The 17359-nt window shown below is 46.6% G+C and overlaps 1 protein-coding gene across 1 annotated transcript; it reads right to left on the bottom strand.

Moving 5' to 3' along the window:
• Positions 1–575: 575 nt before the first annotated feature.
• On the bottom strand, positions 576–13332 carry FAM110C (family with sequence similarity 110 member C). The gene is made up of 2 exons (XM_044419198.1): positions 12212–13332; positions 576–609 (listed from the first exon to the last, which is right to left on the bottom strand). Exon 1 carries the CDS (start codon positions 13330–13332, stop codon positions 12244–12246), a length of 1089 nt encoding a protein of 362 aa, XP_044275133.1. The 3' UTR covers positions 576–609; positions 12212–12243.
• Between the last annotated feature and the right edge of the window lie 4027 nt (positions 13333–17359).

Below are 17359 nucleotides of genomic sequence, written 5' to 3'. Positions count from 1 at the left end.
TATCCTCAGATTCTCCAAAGCAGAGTTTCAAGAGGCTCAAAGGGCTAAAGGGGGACCTCCCATCTTCTGCTGGCAGAAACATCCTCTGAACAGAATCTCAACTCAGGGAAGGTACCTGCCAATGAAAGCAGAGCCAGGATCCCAGCCAATGTCTACTTCACCACATACACGCGTACATAAATGATGTGCATGCATGATGTGCATACACACTAGCAGCACATTACAGTTTGTACACCTCACAAAATGGACACATATGCTTTGCACATTTAAGTGTGTACATGCAGTATTCTTGTACAGAAGCGAGGCTTTTCTATATTTGTATTCGGTGAAATAATACCCAGAGTCGAGTCACTCTGGGCTTGTCCTGTGCATCAGAGGAGCCCTGCGTGGCCCACTCTGCACATCACCACCTTCTTCCATCCCTGATGGTACTGGGGCAATGACTTCCTACTCCTGAGTCACAGTCATTCCTGTATTTCGAGGAGCCGCTATGGACTTCGAGCTTCGGCTTCTTTGACAAAGTATCATTGTCTCCCAGTATTCACCTGCCCAGGTGAGGAAGAGTGGCAGAAAACGCTGCAGCAAGTCTGAGTCTTCTGAACCTCCATTCTAAGGAAAGAGAAGGAAGGCTTGGTGAGACACCAGGTAGCCCTTCACACGGCCATTGGGCTAATGCGTGGGGTGATGATAAACATTTGGAAAGCATTGTTAAGGCTTGCCTGCCATTGGTGCCATTTGGAGGTAATGTATTAGGTTTTTTTGGGCAGGAAGCGGGCCGAAAATCCCCAGCATGACCTCCAGAGATGAAGAAATGCACCGTTTTTGGCACCCTACCCAGTTATGAAAACATAAAACTAAGCTATTGCCTCGACCTGTTTCCACTCCTGGTCAAATCTTGGAAACAGATCTTGGAGACAGCTTTTTCAGCACAGAGTATCTTTCTCCAGCCAGAGCTAGAGACAGACCTGGGTGAAACCATCACAGCACCTGGTGCAGCACAGCCTTCCCCAGACTGGTGCCCTCCTGGTTCGTTTCCTGCATCCCTGACCATTGATCTTGCTGGCAGGATAGATGGCAGTTGAAGTCCAAAATACTTAGAGGCATTTTGCTGTAATAGAGACTAATTTTAATCTCTGCTATATCCTCCCATCCCAGGATTATAACTAAATACAAACTTCTATGTTTACAACTAATCCTGATGAAGAGTTCGGTAGAACTCAGAAGCCTGCACATTATTTAGTGACTTTTTGGTTGACCTGATGAAGCTATTTGTCATAGTATGAATTTTGGAAGTTTTCTTATGGCCAGCCTTTACTTATGATCAGTTGAGTACATTGCCACCTTTCTTCCACCATAGAACTGAGGGCAGCCTGTGCTTGTCTCCCATCTAGGTCCTGGCCAGACTTAGACCTACTGTCATGTGCCCAGGGACAATGCTAGCAAGCACACAAGTCCTGATTAAGGAAATCACAAGGTAAGCTGACAATCCTGTGACTACCTAAGTCAGAGCAAACAGAGCAGGGCTTACATTTGAGTAACCATGCACAGGATTCTGCTGCCGATTTTTGTGGGAGCCTGGAAGTTGTGCCCTGGCCCCACAATGACCTTATCCATTATTCTAATATTCATTCGTAAGAATAACAGAATGATGTGTAATATGATTCCATACTTCCATAATTAGATAACATAACCCATTTGCCACTTTCAACAACAATTTTAAAAATCACTTTATAAGTACCAACTATTGATATAAAACATCACATCTTTTCTAAAAAAAAAAAAAACCCAAAACCCTAAAGATTATTATATTTTTAAAGTCCCCTTAATTAGCACTTCCTTTAACTAAAAAGATTTCCAGTGTTGCAAGTCTGTTTGATTTATTCATGCAGTGTTTTACAAGTCATCATAGAATCCCATGAAAAATTAAGCTGGGAAGTATAAAAGATTCATGGGGAAGCATCTGACCCATTAAAAGCTCAAAGCTTTGTTAAAAGCTCTTATCCCAGAGAGCCTTCGCAAACAGGAGGGTCCTCCCATATAAATCCTGTTGAATTCCCTCTCTCCTCCTTTTTCAAATGAGGTGCTGTCAGGTTTAGCCAGGCCTCAGATCACTGTGGAGTCACTGTGCCTGGCAAATAAGCCCATGTTCCACAAACACCTGCACAACAAATGCCAGAAGAGGCAATGATGCTGCCTTTGGTAAGCCACTTGTCTTCTTTTCCTTTAGCCTTGCATTTCTTTCCAGAGCACATGTTTAGACAACAAACATGGTGGTCAGGCAAAGCACAGCTCTGAGAAAGCACCATGAACCAAGGACTTGTAGGACAATGCAAAGCTGGGATAGTTCTTACCAACCTCTGGAGATAATTGCCGTCAAGCAGAATTCAGCCATTTAGGTATTGCTAGAAAAGCTTCTCTAACTGCTAGTTATTTGAGAAGAGAGGCTTAGCAGCCGTGTGGGTGGGATGTGCCAGCATTTATGGCTATTGAGTGTCCCACAGGTGCGGAAAGGCAATTACCAGTTGTTCACCAGAAGGCAATCTATCAACCCAAGACCTTTATGTTTATCATTACTAGTAGGCTGCCATGAAGTTATGCTTTATTTAAAAAGGTGACTTGAACTATTCTAATTCTTGGTGTGCAAAGTTCTTCCAGCACCTTGTCTGGCAAGACTTCTGGAACTTTAAAGGCAGAAACAGAAATTCAACAGGTGCAGCCTGTCTAATACACTATGTGGCGCCCTGGTAGCAGGAAAAATGGTAATGCTTATGTGCTTTACCTAGTAAATATGTTTTCACATATCAAACATTTATCAGAAATCAGGAGAGGAAAGGTAACAAAACAAAACCAGACCACTCCGCATTTGGCTGCGTGACAGAGGCAACTGACTGATCAAGTGGCTGGGTGCTCACGTAAGAAAACCCTAAATGGTGCTTGTATTTACCCATCATGCAAACTGAAGGCCAGTTTATTACTGCAGACAGAGCACCACTGAGATCTTAATCATGGTTAAGAGACGTGGGCTAGGCAATTGCCCCACTCCCCTCCTTTCCTTTGCCAGCAGCACCTGGTTCTTCATGCACCAACACTAACAGTGGGTGTCTTTCACCAGGTTTAGCTTTAGCAAACCAGCTCCCAACCCTGGTGAAAAGCTAATTCTGTTTCTCTGTGCGGCCCTGGGCAAGCCACTTGTTCTTGCCTCCATTCTTTCGCCTTTACTTACCATATGGAGGCAAGTCAGCTGTTGGAGAAAACAGCGGGCCAGTCCCTTAATAGAGAACTGAATGCCTGGACTGGTTTCCGGATTAAAACTGACATTACTGGGGTGGATACTGCTTGGTGCCCATGCTTAAAGTGTAGCTGGTGCATGTGTGCCAGAATGCTTGGCTGCTTCGCATTGCTGCAGGAGGGGCAGACCTTTCACAGGTACCAGGTGCAGGCTCTTTTTAGCAAACGGAGGTGAGCTGGCTGGTGGCAGAGTGATGAGACACCACGGCAGCTGTGAAGGGCTATACTCGCTGCTTCTCCCTGCACAGCCATGTTCTGTGGCCAGCATGAGGCTGCCCGTCGGTCACCAAGACTTTGCATCAAAGCTGGCGGTCCCACCAGACATGGCTCTTTCTGTTGTTCCTTTGTTCGTTCTTTTAAGAAATGGAAAGGTGCCCATAGAGTGAACCTGGCTTTGAGAAACAAACACTGAGGCTAGATCACCAACTGGCCAGGAATAATGCTCGGAACATGGGCACCATAACTGATTTCGCTTCCTGGCTAGACTCATTACAACTAATAGTGCATTCCACAAATAGTGAACCCTCTATTAATAAAGTAAAATAAAATAAAATTTAAAAAACAAAAAATAGATTTATGAATGAAGCCAGTGAAAGGGTGCCTAATTTTTTCCTGAAGCACATCATTATCCAAACCATCATTCAAACAGTTATTGCTTCCCATACACACAAAAAAGTTATTTTATTCATCTGAACCAGTGGGATGTGTGCGCGCATGGGAAGGATCTCTCTCGTTTTCGTAAGTACCTGCATTAAAAGATGTGTTGGGGTTTGCAGAGTGATGCACACAGGCACCAAGGGGCTCACACACCACTTTCTTGGCACCCGCCAGGGTTTCTATCCCTTCTGATTTTATTTATTAAAATCTTTAAAAATGCTTTCTAAGATCTGGTAAGCAGTCTCACCAGAAAGCAAGGTGTTGCCCCACAGTGCCATCTTGACTGGGTTTAAAAGAGCGGTTTTGTGTTTTAGCATTCAGAATCACCTCTGTCTTGTGCTTTAGTTCTTTGGCAAGATGCTTTTCCTACAGTCTTGCTAGTTTAGCTTTTGGAAAATGAGTATTTCATGAGCAGTCATCCCCACCATGGCAATCATTTTAAGAAAGGGCAAGATGCCATTTTCAGGGAACACCTGTGACATTGTCTTAAAATTCCAAATATGCCCACTGGCCCCCAAAAATTGGGAAGCCCTGTTGTAAGCCATTTATATGAAACAGAACCTGGCTGTAGTACTTTTGAGAGCTTAGTGATCCGCCTTATAAAGCATCAGATTACTGATCCATCTAACTCAGTGTTATCTTCTTTAGGATTTTGCAGGACCAGCAAAACCAGCAGGACCAGATTTTTGCAGGACCTCTCTCCTGCTCTTACATTTATATCCCATCTGTCCACAAGGAACCCAAGATGGTATACATGATCTTCCTCCTCTTCCTTTTATGCTCACAATAACCCCATGGGAGACAATGACTGGCCCAAAGTCATCCTGACAGCTTTATAGCCAACTGGGAACTAGGACCTGGGTCAACCTGCCTAGGGCCAAATTAAAATCTTGACATGTTCTAGGCCCCCCCCCTCATTCTAGGCCCCCCAAGATAGATCTATAAATACTGACCTTGTATAGGTCACATCATCATAGATCTATACACAAGGGGTGTGTGTGTGTGAGTGTGTGTTACCCTGGAATAGTAAGTCAGAGCTTTGGGGGAAGGCTAGCTTCCAAAATATTCTCAGGGAACCCCTATATAATAGTCCTGAGTCCCTAAGTACTCCCCCACAGGCATATCTTCTCATTTAAATACACTGGAGCTTTTCTGTCCTTTTCTTGAGCTGTGCTGTTACCACCAATTGCTATTTCATAGCAGAATTAACCAAAAATGTTCCATTTCTTCTCTCCAGGAAAGATGCCAAAGGATTGCCTCATAATTTCCCCTTTCTTCTTCTACCAAGAGACCAGTGGCCCTCAAGATAAAATCTGTATCAGCTCACATGATCCACAACCATTGGTCATGGTAGCTGGGACTGAGGGGACTTGGAGTCTATCAATATCCTGAAAGCCACATATTCTACCAGCCCTATATAGTGAAATGCAAACATGGCACTCCTTTAGCACCTCAATTTGTTAATTTAACTCCTGACAGTTAGACAGGTGAAAACATTATCAAATGACACAGATGCAACAGAGTAACATTTGCAAATAATTATATGTGTTCAATTTTATAAAATATATGCATTTCCATAGACATTACTGAAATAACTTATGCAACTGTATACATTTTTATACACTCATATGCAGGCTTCACTAACAAGATTATTATACAGAGGGCATATTTTTGCTCCAGGGTGTTGTTTTAAAGAAACACCGCTAGCAGAGAAGATCATAATTGTGGCTAGGAACAGAGTGCATATTAAAACTGAAGGGGCTGATAAAACTGTTAACAGGTACAGGCATCTCTGTTTGCTCTCTGGACAAGAGCCAATATTTGCAGGAAGTCAGGGATGTGTTGTTTCACCGCAGGAAGTTCCCAGCATTGCAAAACTAGGCCTGGATTATAGAGGTGCAGGTGTACAATTCATTTGCCTCCCAAATGGCTCATCCTCTGACTAATCAACTGTGTAAATAATGTAAAAATGAATTATAGCTGAGTAGTTTGTAGTGCACATTAGCAGAGATCACCTGGCTCCAAATTTATGCTTGTGTTCTGTGCTTTTAAGAGCAAAAGCTGTATTTGTTTGGTTTGATGAAGGCTTGTCTGAATTAGTGAGGATCAGAAAAACTTTTACAGCAAGCATTACATTTGCAATTACTTACCAAGAAGATGCAATAGACAGACAGCCCCTGTTTGTTGTCTGCCTTGACTTTCAGAGTTAATTACTCCTTCAGGGCCTTTGCTAAGTGCTTGCGAACTAACAACTAGGTCTAGTTTTACAATTACAAGAGATTTTTGCACATGCCCCTCTAAGAGCTGGACCGTGTGGCCACTGGTAAATAAAGCACTGTCTACTGTTGCTTTTCAGCTTGGTAGTGGAAGATGCTGAAGTTTGCCCCCTTCAAGCCCTGCCCAGAGGCCTTGTCCCTAGACATGTTTACCAGCCAAGTGAACCACAAGAGCAGAGATGGGCAGTTGCCCAACACAGTCAACAGTGAGGATGCAGACTGCATGGAACCCACCCATGGAGTGGGGGGTCACTGTGGGGTAAAAGCAGATGGAGGGAAGAGTTAAGCACCCACTTCCCAGCCTGCCTCTCTCACTGATGTGCATCAGTGAAAAACTGACATTTTCCCTGGGTTGTGAGTCCTGCACTTCTCCTAACAAGATACCAGCAAAATACAAAGCAGAGCTCCTGCCATTTGTGTGAAAAAAAGTTCTCACCTTGGAGCAAGTGTGTTGTGGCAAGCTCCATGGAAGGAAATGCCTTTCAGCCTACCTATTAAAGTGACAGGAGACCAATCTTCCTGGCAGATGGGGAAGGTGAAGCTACTGCTGGACTGCAGGTGCTATCACTCCACCTCAGTGGCTGTACTGACAAGGCCTAATGGGATATCTAGCCCAACAACATCTGGGGGCGGGGGAGGGGAATAAGTTCCTCACTTCAGCTCTCATGCCTCTGCTCTTCCTGATGATAGACTGAAAGAAACCCTGCCTATCCTGGCATGCCAAATATTTAGAGGAGTCCAGAGAGGAAGAGAGAAGCTTCCTGTTGCAAAGCTTGAGACTGTCACTTTGCAATGGCCTGATCCAAGGGCAGAAGAAAAGGAAGCCAATGGAAAGGAGAGCAGCTTGGGTTTGCAGCTGGAACAGGAAGCTGCTTGGCCAGTCCTGCAGGAGAAGGCTGAGGCGAATGGCATTTCTTCCTGGAAGAGTTCCTTCACAAGCTTCCCAAGATTTTTTTTTAACATTTTGAGGATTAAGCCATAAGATCCCCACTTGGATCCTCCAAAAGGATTTATCCAGATCTCAAGGTCAAGCCTGCAAAGCCTGATATTATCCCAGCCCTATGTCTAGCTGTTTCTCTCTCTGTGGCCTCCCCTTTCTGCAGCTACTGACTGCAGGGTGAGAGGGAGGCTCTATCTGGGAACAGTGATTGGGGCAGGCGTCCTTCTGTAGTGCTGCCGCCATTTTTCTTCCCCTGTTGGCGCTCCCATAGGGAATGTTGCCTTTCCCCAGTCCATCAGTAATAACTTCCAGTAATACTGGAAATACTGCTTCACTGGCTGTTTAACTTAGCAGCTTGTTCAAACGTCTCCAAGCAGCCACCAGGTACCAAATAATATACTGTAGAGTATACCTGGGTATACCTTCTACAAGCATTCTTAATATGATTGCTAAAGCAGCAGTGGGCAACCTTTTTTTCTGCCAAGGGCCATGTTCTATTGCTGCTAATCTACATCTTGGGAGTATGCAGGGCTAGAGCCAAAAATGCGTAGGTTAGCCATTTATTCTTTCTACCATCCTTTTTTCTCTCTTTATTCCTCTCTTTTTCTTCCCTTCCTGTAGTTCACCAAGAAAAAGGTCACATCATTCTTGTCTGAACCAGTTCTGTGGAGAGACTTCTGACATTAGGCTGTGGGCCACATGAACTTGGCTTAAATGCCATAAAGGGTTGCAGGCTGGCTGTCCCTGTGCTAAATCAAGACCCCTACTGTGGATGGCGCTGTGTTCTGTTGCATTCCTGGGGGGACTGTTAATCCCTCTGAGGCTGCTTCCTAATCAGGAATCTGCCCAACCGCTTTGGCCTGTTTCAGTTCTCTAGCCCAGTCTTCCCCAATCTGGTGGTTTCTTGATGTGTTGGACCACACTGGGTCCATCACCCCAGGCAGCAAGCTTCTGTCAGAAGGGTGGAGACCATATTAGACGGATATTTGCTTAGTCATATTCTCCATGAAGAAAGGTAGAAATTTTGCTTTGCTAAAAAGAAAGCTGTAATTGGAATCCAGTCTCAGGCATTCTGCTAACTTTAGGAGAAAATGCTAGAGAGCATTTAACTTCCTAGTTTTGTGCTTATCAAATATTTCAGCATGCATGCATGCATGCATGCATGCATGCATGCAAGAACAACCCCAACATTAACACTGCCATAAATATCCCTCCAGATCTTTTGGCCTATAATACCCACAAGCCCTACCTTGTATAGCCAGTGAAGAGGGAGTATGGAAATTGAAGGCCAAAACATCTGGAGGGCCACACATTGTCCACCCTGATGCAGGCTGTCATCAAGTTATTCCTAAGGGGGCAATCATAGCCAACCAATTGGGTAGTAATAAGAAAGAGGCCCTGTTTTCCCTCTGGTCGATCTGGGACTTCTGTAGCACTTCATCCTCAGAATGGATCTAAACCAGACTTTCCCACCTTAACTCCCTCCAGATGTGTCAGACTAGCAGCATGGACATCCTGGCTGGGGATGGTGAGTGTTGTACTCCTGTTCATCTGGAGGGCACCAAGCTGAGGAAGACTGAATTTCCATTCAAATTACTTCTGTGGGATTAAATTGCCTCACATTTATATATGTTTTATCTGTACATTAAAATGCAAAAGGTGTATTTTACAATTTATTTCTAGACTTTGTTTTATCTAATTGTTTTTTAAATAAAGCTTGTGTTTTATTTGTCATCTCTGCTTTTATTGTATTTTAATATGCTCTTATTGAACTTTATGGTATTGTCATTTTAAACTGCTGTGAACTGCCCCAACTGGTTTACTTAAAAACATGCATATTCATAGAGAAAAGTAATTGCAAGGTTGCACTTTTGGGAAGTGAAATCAGTGAACTAAACAAGGATTGTTGTAACAGCTGCTCATGATAGGAGAGGACGAGAGGCAAGGGACTAATGGAAGGCCAGAAGATAAGAACTTAGCTTTCATAGGTTCTGCTTGGAGGGGGGAGCTGCTAGCCCTTTTGTAAACCATCTCTTGCATAGCTCTGCTCCATGTGGATCATTCTGCAACTAAACAGCTCTGGCAATCCTTAACCATACTTCTGTCAAATGTACCTTTTGTTATTCAAGTGTAACCCGTGCAGCCTGCCAGTAACTCTTGGACAACAGGAAGCAGGGGCTTTCTTACTATTCCAGCCCTCTTGCACCTCTACCTGAATGCCTTCCCTGCTAGGTCCCTCTTGCAGCTGCCCCTCTGTGTCAGTCTTGGAGGTTATTTGCTGGGAGAGACAGGGAAGGTCACCACTGCAAATTCCTTTACTTGTGAACTCCCCTGTCAGCTGAGTGACCAGGCAGCAGCTGTTTGCTGTTTCTTTTGCAAGTTACTGCCTCCCTCAAAAAGAGGTGGGTTCCTAGAGCTAGACGGTGGAAAGAGCAGGTGTGCTTTTATGAGCATCCTGCCAGCCCTGCATATGGTTCACAACTGAGTTAATGAGAGGTTTATGGGCAGGGCTGACCCTACCAGAACATGTAGGGAGGCATCTACCTCAGGTGACAGGTGCTGCAGGCAGAGCAGCAGCTCTCCTCCTGTTTCCATGGGTCCTTCATTCCAGCTTCCCCTGTACTAGGCACCTGCCCTGGAAGGGTGCGGTGAAGGACGCTGAGCCCATCCAGTTGGATTAGAGCCAGTGTGGTGCAGTGGTGAAGAGCGTGGGACTGCGACTCAGGCGATTCGGGTTCTAGTCCCCGCTCAGCCATGGAGCCAACAGGGTAACTTGGGCCAGTTACAGACTCTCAGCCCAACCTACCTCATGAGGTTGTTGTTGTGGGGATAAGATGGAGGAGGAGATCTAAGCTGCCTTGAGCCCTTTGTAGGAAAAAGGCAGGATATACATCGATAAATAAATAAAGACTGTGGAATAAGAGAGGGGGGTATCTTGCCTTTTACATCAGGTACCAGAAATGCCAAGCCTACCTGTAGGTCTTGCTGAGTTGAACACAGTGCAGTGGCTTTGATTCCGCCACACTGAAAGGGACACCAGTTACCTGCTCTCTCCCAGCCAAAGGATGCATATAGTCACACTCACCTGGTGTGTTTAACCGATCAGTTTATTTGGTGAGGTTTTTGCTTGTTTGTTTAGCCATTATACCAACAAACACTGAATAAGCTGTTTAATTTGAAACCTTGTTCTGGATGGCAGGGAGGATGGAGTGTTGTCATTTTGTGATTGCATGTGCGGCAGCCCATCAGCACTCGGCTGTGGCTGGAAACAAGAAGAATTGCATGCCCCAAGCATGTTCCTGACATTGAAGAGAGCGGGGCAGTCACAGCCAATGCAGAGCTTCTTTCGCACATGGGTGCCATCATTGGCATGACGGGGTAGCAGAGCTGGAGCAAAAGGAATCACAGCAGCTTCTAACCCACGTGTGCAGGTGTAAACTGAGTGGCAGCAGGCAACAGGAGTTTGGTGCCCGGTCACTTTTTCAGATACATGGATCCCTTGCCTTGATCCACCGTCAGTTTTCTCAGTCGGTGCCTTCTACAAACGACCTGTCCATACTTGTCCGATCCCTCATCATTATGGAAACACTGGTATGAACTTGGATGCACATGAGAATTCAGGGCAACAATTTCTGCATTGTTTTCTCAGGTAGTGCAATCACGGGCATCACTGGAACAACACCTCTCTGTTCTTGGGTCATACCAGTACCTCTTCTCAAGATCATGGGCACACATCTGGCCACACAAAGCCCATGGCTGCCTGCATGAAGTGTGTGAGCCAGCCTTCTATAGAATCAGCACAGGCAAGGCCTGCCCTTCCCAAATGACTGGTCTTCTGCATTTTAAAAGGAGCTTCTCTTTTAAGATCTCTTCAGTTACAAGGCAGTGACTAAACCCTCATCATGAGCACACTGGAAGTGGGGCCTGATTGTAGTGAAACTTGCTTGGAAGGAAGCATACCTAGGATTGCAGGTTAACATCCTGGTTGGAAGAAAGTCCTGTCGTGCTTATTAGGGCATGCTTTCAATCAATAGTCCTGAGAACTGCAAACTTAACATTCAAAATCTGCTTTCAGCACTGGTGCAGACATGTCATCTACACCCACCAATTAGACCAGCACCATTTAAATGAAATCAGGGAGCAAGAGAAATTCCAGTTCTCAGCAGATCAGAGAATGCGAAATGCCAGGAAGTGGCTGGCATGAGCTGTTATGGCAATACGAGAGGAGTCATATCGCTCGTTGAGTGAACTGAAGTGTGAAAGAAGAAGAAGAGAGGCTGACAGATACTTAATTTCTCGTTGAATGAAGGAGGATGGGGCAGAGAAAGAAAGCAGGGGACAAGATGGACAGCTCCTAAACAGCCAGCCTTTCCAATTTGCTTGCAGTTGGTTTATCTTAATTGAATAAAATGAAAGCACAAGCAAATTTCTAGGTTTCCCATTAACAGAGCACAGATTACTGTCAATAAGCCATTTGTGAATCTAGCACCCTCAGACAGCCAGTGCGATATGCAAACATCAGTTTTTAAGGTCGACTTTAACTTTCTTCTGAGGTCTTGATCACACTCTATCAGAGCACATGGCTTTTGAAAAGTCAGTTTACAAGAATAAAGTCAGTTACAAGAGAAAACAAAACACTATTCCTGAGAAACAATAGTGTAACTTACTGGTGACACTGATCAGCCCAGAATTAGGAACGGAAAATTCAACAGGTGGCATAACCTATCATCCTATATCATCCTCCAGATGCTTTGGACTACAACTCCCAGCATGCTTGACCATGGGTCATGTTGGCTGGAGCTGATCAGAGTTGAAGTCCAAAACATAAGAGGGCACCAGCCTGAGGAAGGCTAATGTGTATACTTCCTCTCTGTCAGCATTGTTTCCGCCCTCCATGATTTATGTTTCTCAGCATTGTAGACAAACTGGGTCTTTTCCATGGGGTGGATGGAGGTGCCCATTGTGAGGAGAAGCCCTCCTCCATATGAATACAGCAATGTAAGGTCATAAAAACAGACACAGTAAGGCTTTGCACACCCAAGACACTGACCTGGCTACAAAATATGCTGAAGTGAGCCATCTTCACTCAAACTCCTGTGGTAAGGCGTTTGTCTCCTTGGCCTTCTTACACGTGTACAACCACTTGATGATCCGAGCATTGCGCTCAATCACGGAGGTGCCGGATGGAACCTGTTCTGTGAGTTCTTCTTCCAGGAGTCCATCGTCGCCACTGTGCCTCGTGAAGTCACTTTCAGATGTTGCCACGCTGATGCTGCGGATGCGGAAGGAGAAGTTGTCAGAAGCCACTGAAAAGTTCTCTTGGCCCAGGTCCTCTATCACCTCAGGTTCAAGGCCACAGTACTTGAAGAAAGTGTCAAACTCAGAGAAAGATTTTGAATAGCGAGAGCTGATGTCTGACTGGGACCGATGCAGACCTTGCCGCCTCACCTCCTTTACCTCATAAGGGGCTACAGTCAGTTTAGGGGCATTCTCACATCTGCTGGTGAGAACAGCTGCTGGTGTTGTGTTGGGGGCTGCATTCTGTCCTTGCAGGTCAAGATTATGGCTTGAATTTTTGACCAAAACGGGCCCTTCTGCTTCCGGGGGGACATCCTCCTTGAGAATTACTTTGGAGCTCTCAGAAGCCAGTTGCTTTTCCTTAGAAGAGCCTGGGAAGAGCCTTCGAACCAAACTCCCACGCAGACTCTCGTGGCTTTGACCTCTCACAAACTCACATTTCTGGCGATAGATCACTAAGGAGTCCGGCCGGATGGGCCTCTTGGCGCTGCTGCGCCTGGCTATAGGAAGGCCTTGCTCAAGGGGAGCAGGGCCAGAATCGGGGGTGCTGTTCACCTTGGAGTTGGCCTCGTGCCCCTCACCCAGCGGGTTCACTCTCTTAGTCTCCACAGAACAGAGTTCGCTGCTGCTCTCGGAGGCTGAGCTGTGCGGGACGGCCGGCTCCTGCTTCGTGCCGCTGCTGACTCGCTGGCTTTTCACGTACTTGGCCTTGTCTGCTGCCAGCCTTTCCACGGCACTCCTCCTGCCAGGGGTGCCTGCCTCCATCTGCTTGCGAAGGTATTCCGGACCCTTGTGGAGGAGCCGCGCCGTCAGCGAGGAGTGGAAGCCGGAGATGGCATGCATTCTCACAGCGTGAGAGATTTCCGTGGGCATAGCAGGATCAGGTGTCTGGGCTTGCTCTCAGTCCAGGAAAGGAAGCCAAGTCTCACAGCCTGCCTTCTTCTTTCTCCTCCTCCTCCTCCCTTCTCCCGAGCCTGCTCCTCATGGGCAAGCTGTCCCGAGAGCCTCCCCGAGCCCAGCCAGCCCCTGCCCTGCTGCCGACCGGTCTTCCCGAATGCCTGAGGGACGCAGCCCTCGCCCGCCTCGGCAAGCCCCGCCGCCGCCGCCGCCCTCGCGCACACCTCCACCGCGGCTTCCTCGCGCACTCACCTTTCGGCGGCGCCCGCCCCTCGCCCGGCGCAGCCAATCCGCGCCGCGCGCCGAGGCCTCTCTGACATCAGCGGGGAGGGAGGCGGCTCGCTGAGTGACGCGCGAGGAGCGGCTCCGACATCAGCGCCCCGGTGCCTCCAGCAAGGACGAGCCCGGATCAAAGTGTGTGCCGGGCTAGCATATGCTTGCTGCCTCCTCCTCGCGCGGCAGCCGGAGTCTCCGCGAGAAGGAAAACACCGGGAGCAAGTTTGCAGCAAAGGGCTGAGTGTGGGACGCTTGGGACAGCAGCCTTACCTACACTGCAGCCTGTTCCCGGAAAGGAGCAGGGAATCGCTATCCCAGGCCATATGCGGAGAGGTTGGGGACCCCGCCGAGCTTTGAGAGCTGGTGTGGTGTGGTGGCTAAGGGAGTGAAGCGCGTTAGGAGGCCCCTGGTTCAAATGCTTCCTCTGACATGAAGGTACCTGGTGGCTTTAGGCAAATCTCTCCCCCCTCCCCACCTGTGTGTTCCAGACCACGTGGTAATGGTACCTTAGAAGTTTTCCTGCCATTACCTTATCTCATCCATAGGAGTTTACAAAGGAGTCAAATGATGACATCTTCTGCTTGTAACCCTCCTATGTTTCCCCCAGTGCTTCACTGGTCTTTCTTCTGAAAGCAGAAAATCAGTTAAGGAGAAAAAGACAAAACACCTGCAGGGTGCTTTCTGCTTGCTAGGCTGGGGCCCCCTGTCTGGAAGCAGCCTTTCGCAGCCTCAGTTCCACTTCTCCATCTGCAGTGTAAGGGCAAATTTCTGAGCATTACCACCGGATAATGCATTTGAAGCTTTCTGAGCACCTGATACACCTACACAAATGCTAAGTGTTGTTGATATTACAGACACAGACAAGAAACCATTTCCTGTTCCACTCATCCTACACTGAATGATACAATGTACAGGGCACCTCTTTCCTTAAGTTCTCAGGAGTGGGCTCACAAGCGGCAGTGGCAGTAGCACAGCTTCCTTTTTTCCCAGGTGTTTGTGTGTCTGCATGCTGTCATTTTATGTTCCCTATAGTGCGCTGGACCTGGTGAGGGGTACAGAAATGGTGGCTGCCGCATCCTATTCAGAGAAGATTTGGCACTTTGAGTGCTTTGGAGGGGTGACGTGAGAAAATCTCAGATTTTTTTCAGAGAAATTGTCTTTTTAGAAATTTCATCTCTAGTTGTAAAGATACAATTTGCACACCAGCTGCTTTTTTCGCCTGTACAGGAAGAGTCTCAAAAAGATCCTGGCATTGGGAATGGTGCGTGTGTGTGAGCACACACTGCCCTTCTATCCTCCAAAAGAAAGTCCCAAGAGGCTAAAATTAAGAAACAGACATTTGGCCCCACTGGCTTCTTTTTCCAGCCCCTGCATGTACCAGTCCTGTGCCATGCAACATGCCTACCTACCATCATAGCTTCCTGTTTTGTCTGAACGCAGGAAGGTGTTCAGAGGGGAAGGTTTCAGAACCAGCCAAGCACTCATGGCCTGCTGTAGGACTCTGGAGTGGCTTTGAAGCCACTTGCTGGGATCAAATGATGGGGAAACCATGTGCAGATAGAGAGCCAGTGTGGTGTAGTGGTGAAGAGCCTGGGACTGGGACTTAGACGATCTGGGTTCGAGTCCCCGCTCAGCCATGGAGCCAACTGGGTGGCTTTGGGCCAGTCAGACTCTCAGCCCAACCTACCTCACAGGGTTGTTGTTGTGGGGAGAAGATGGAGGAGGAGAATGATGTAAGCTGCCTTGAGCCCTTTGTAGGAAAAAGGCAGGATATAAATCGAAAAAATATAAATAAATAAATAAATAAATAGGACAATTATACGAATTGCTTGGCACATGGCTGGCACACAGGAGACAGGGGAAAGGGGCTACCATTAGTCCATTCCAGCCACTGACTGGAACTGAATGTACAACCTCGCATTTACAGCACAATTCCTTGGATTTGCACATGCATGCTTTGCCTTGCTCCATGTTCTGCTGCTCGCAGAAGGTTGCCTGCACAGGTCATGCAACAGGGCCTTGGTCATGGTGGCACCAAGACAGTGGAAGGTCCTCCTTTGAGAAGCCTGACTGGCTCCCTTTCTTATGGCCTTCAGATGAACAGTGAAGACATTACTGTTTTTGCAGGATTTTGCTCTGCCTTAAGAATTTATTTTTTCCCTCCTGTTGTTGTGGCTTATGTTACTATTGTTCCAGTTGCTACTTGTTTTGTTGTTGTTGTATTACATATTGCTTTTTAAAATCTTGTGAGCTGCTTTGTTGTCAAAAGACAGGTTGGAAGAAATTTAAGCCAGCATCACAAAACCAGCCATTTGCCCATTTAATATTTGGGCAATCTCAGATCTGTTCCACTGGGATGACTATATTTTCTTCTGCTTCCTGTGACACCATCTGTGTTCCTGGTCCCAGATTAAAATGGTCACTTGTGCATTGCCAGAGAAGAAGAACTGCATCACCAAAAAGAGAACACTGATCTGCATAACATTTACACATGCACATTAATAGATATACGGTAGTTGCACATCTAGAAATAATAGATATGATTTAAATAGAAACCAAATACATCTCACCAAAATTGAGAATGCTAAAACCATGTGAGCTGCATCCCTGTTCAAGTTGCAGCCCAGAAGCTAACTGATAAGGGACAACTTCAAGGCCCCTCTCCTGCTTTCCCTGCTTTTGGTTCTTCGACTTTGAACCAGACCTGGACTGGACACTTCCTCATGGCACCTTCAAACAGAGGACTGTCCTCTTCTAGCTCTCCAAAGCAGATGACTGCCCTCAATAGTGTATTTCTGGGTTTTTGAGGGCCTGTGGGAAGGACGTCCTCAACGGGCTCCCTCCACACTCACGAGCAGAGAGCCAGTGAGCAGATAGGCACAAGCGCCCATGCCTGGGCCAGAGTGAGAGGCAGCAAAGGGAGCAGGTTGCCATATGGAAGAGGAGGAGCAGCTCCAGGGGCTCTTGTAAGTGGGGTTCAACTGGAGTGCCTGCCCAGCCATGCCTGCCCTTCACGCTGGCCGAGTAGGACCCCTTGGCACTCGATCTGAGATGCCAGCAATTGAGCCAAGAACCAGAAGACCACCATGCTTGGTCACTTAGCTCAACTGGGAAAGGAGACAGAAGAAGATGTGTAGGGAATATTGAGGGAAGGAGCTTTTTTGTGCCTAAAGCTGGTCATTGTACACCCTTGACTTCTGCAGGATTGAGAAGTAAAAAACCTTCTGCCATACAATTTGTACTGGATAACACCTAGGATGGAAATCTGGATTGCACGGAATTCTTGACAAGATTTATCACCTTCCTGATGGCTTCTTAGCAATATTAAATGTTAATATAATTATCATTGTTGTATTGACATTTGTAATAATATAAAAATAACTGACCATAGTCAAGGGATATATATGCATTCCGCTAATAATATTTGACCATCCAATTGACCAACTTCACCATGGCTTCCTGTGGTCAAATCCTACTGTAATGACTTGTAAGCCCTTCACATTTATTAATGAACCTAGCCGGCAGCACCTCTGACTACAGGTAAGAAATCTCTGAATAGAAATCATTCTCAAGCGCCCCAGGATAAGTCACAGCAGCTGTTTGCCTGCCTGATAGTTCGGGCAAAGAATAAAGGACATTCAGAGGGTGGGAGGGAGAAAGAGATTGTAGCTCAGTGGCAGAGCAGGGTCTCTGCACAAAAACGGTCTCCAGTTCTGTTCTTCACATC

Source organism: Varanus komodoensis, unplaced genomic scaffold, assembly GCF_004798865.1.
Source record: "Varanus komodoensis strain SLA01 unplaced genomic scaffold, ASM479886v1 scaffold10, whole genome shotgun sequence".
Lineage (NCBI taxonomy): Eukaryota > Metazoa > Chordata > Lepidosauria > Squamata > Varanidae > Varanus > Varanus komodoensis.
This window is presented reverse-complemented; position numbering and strand designations above follow the sequence as displayed.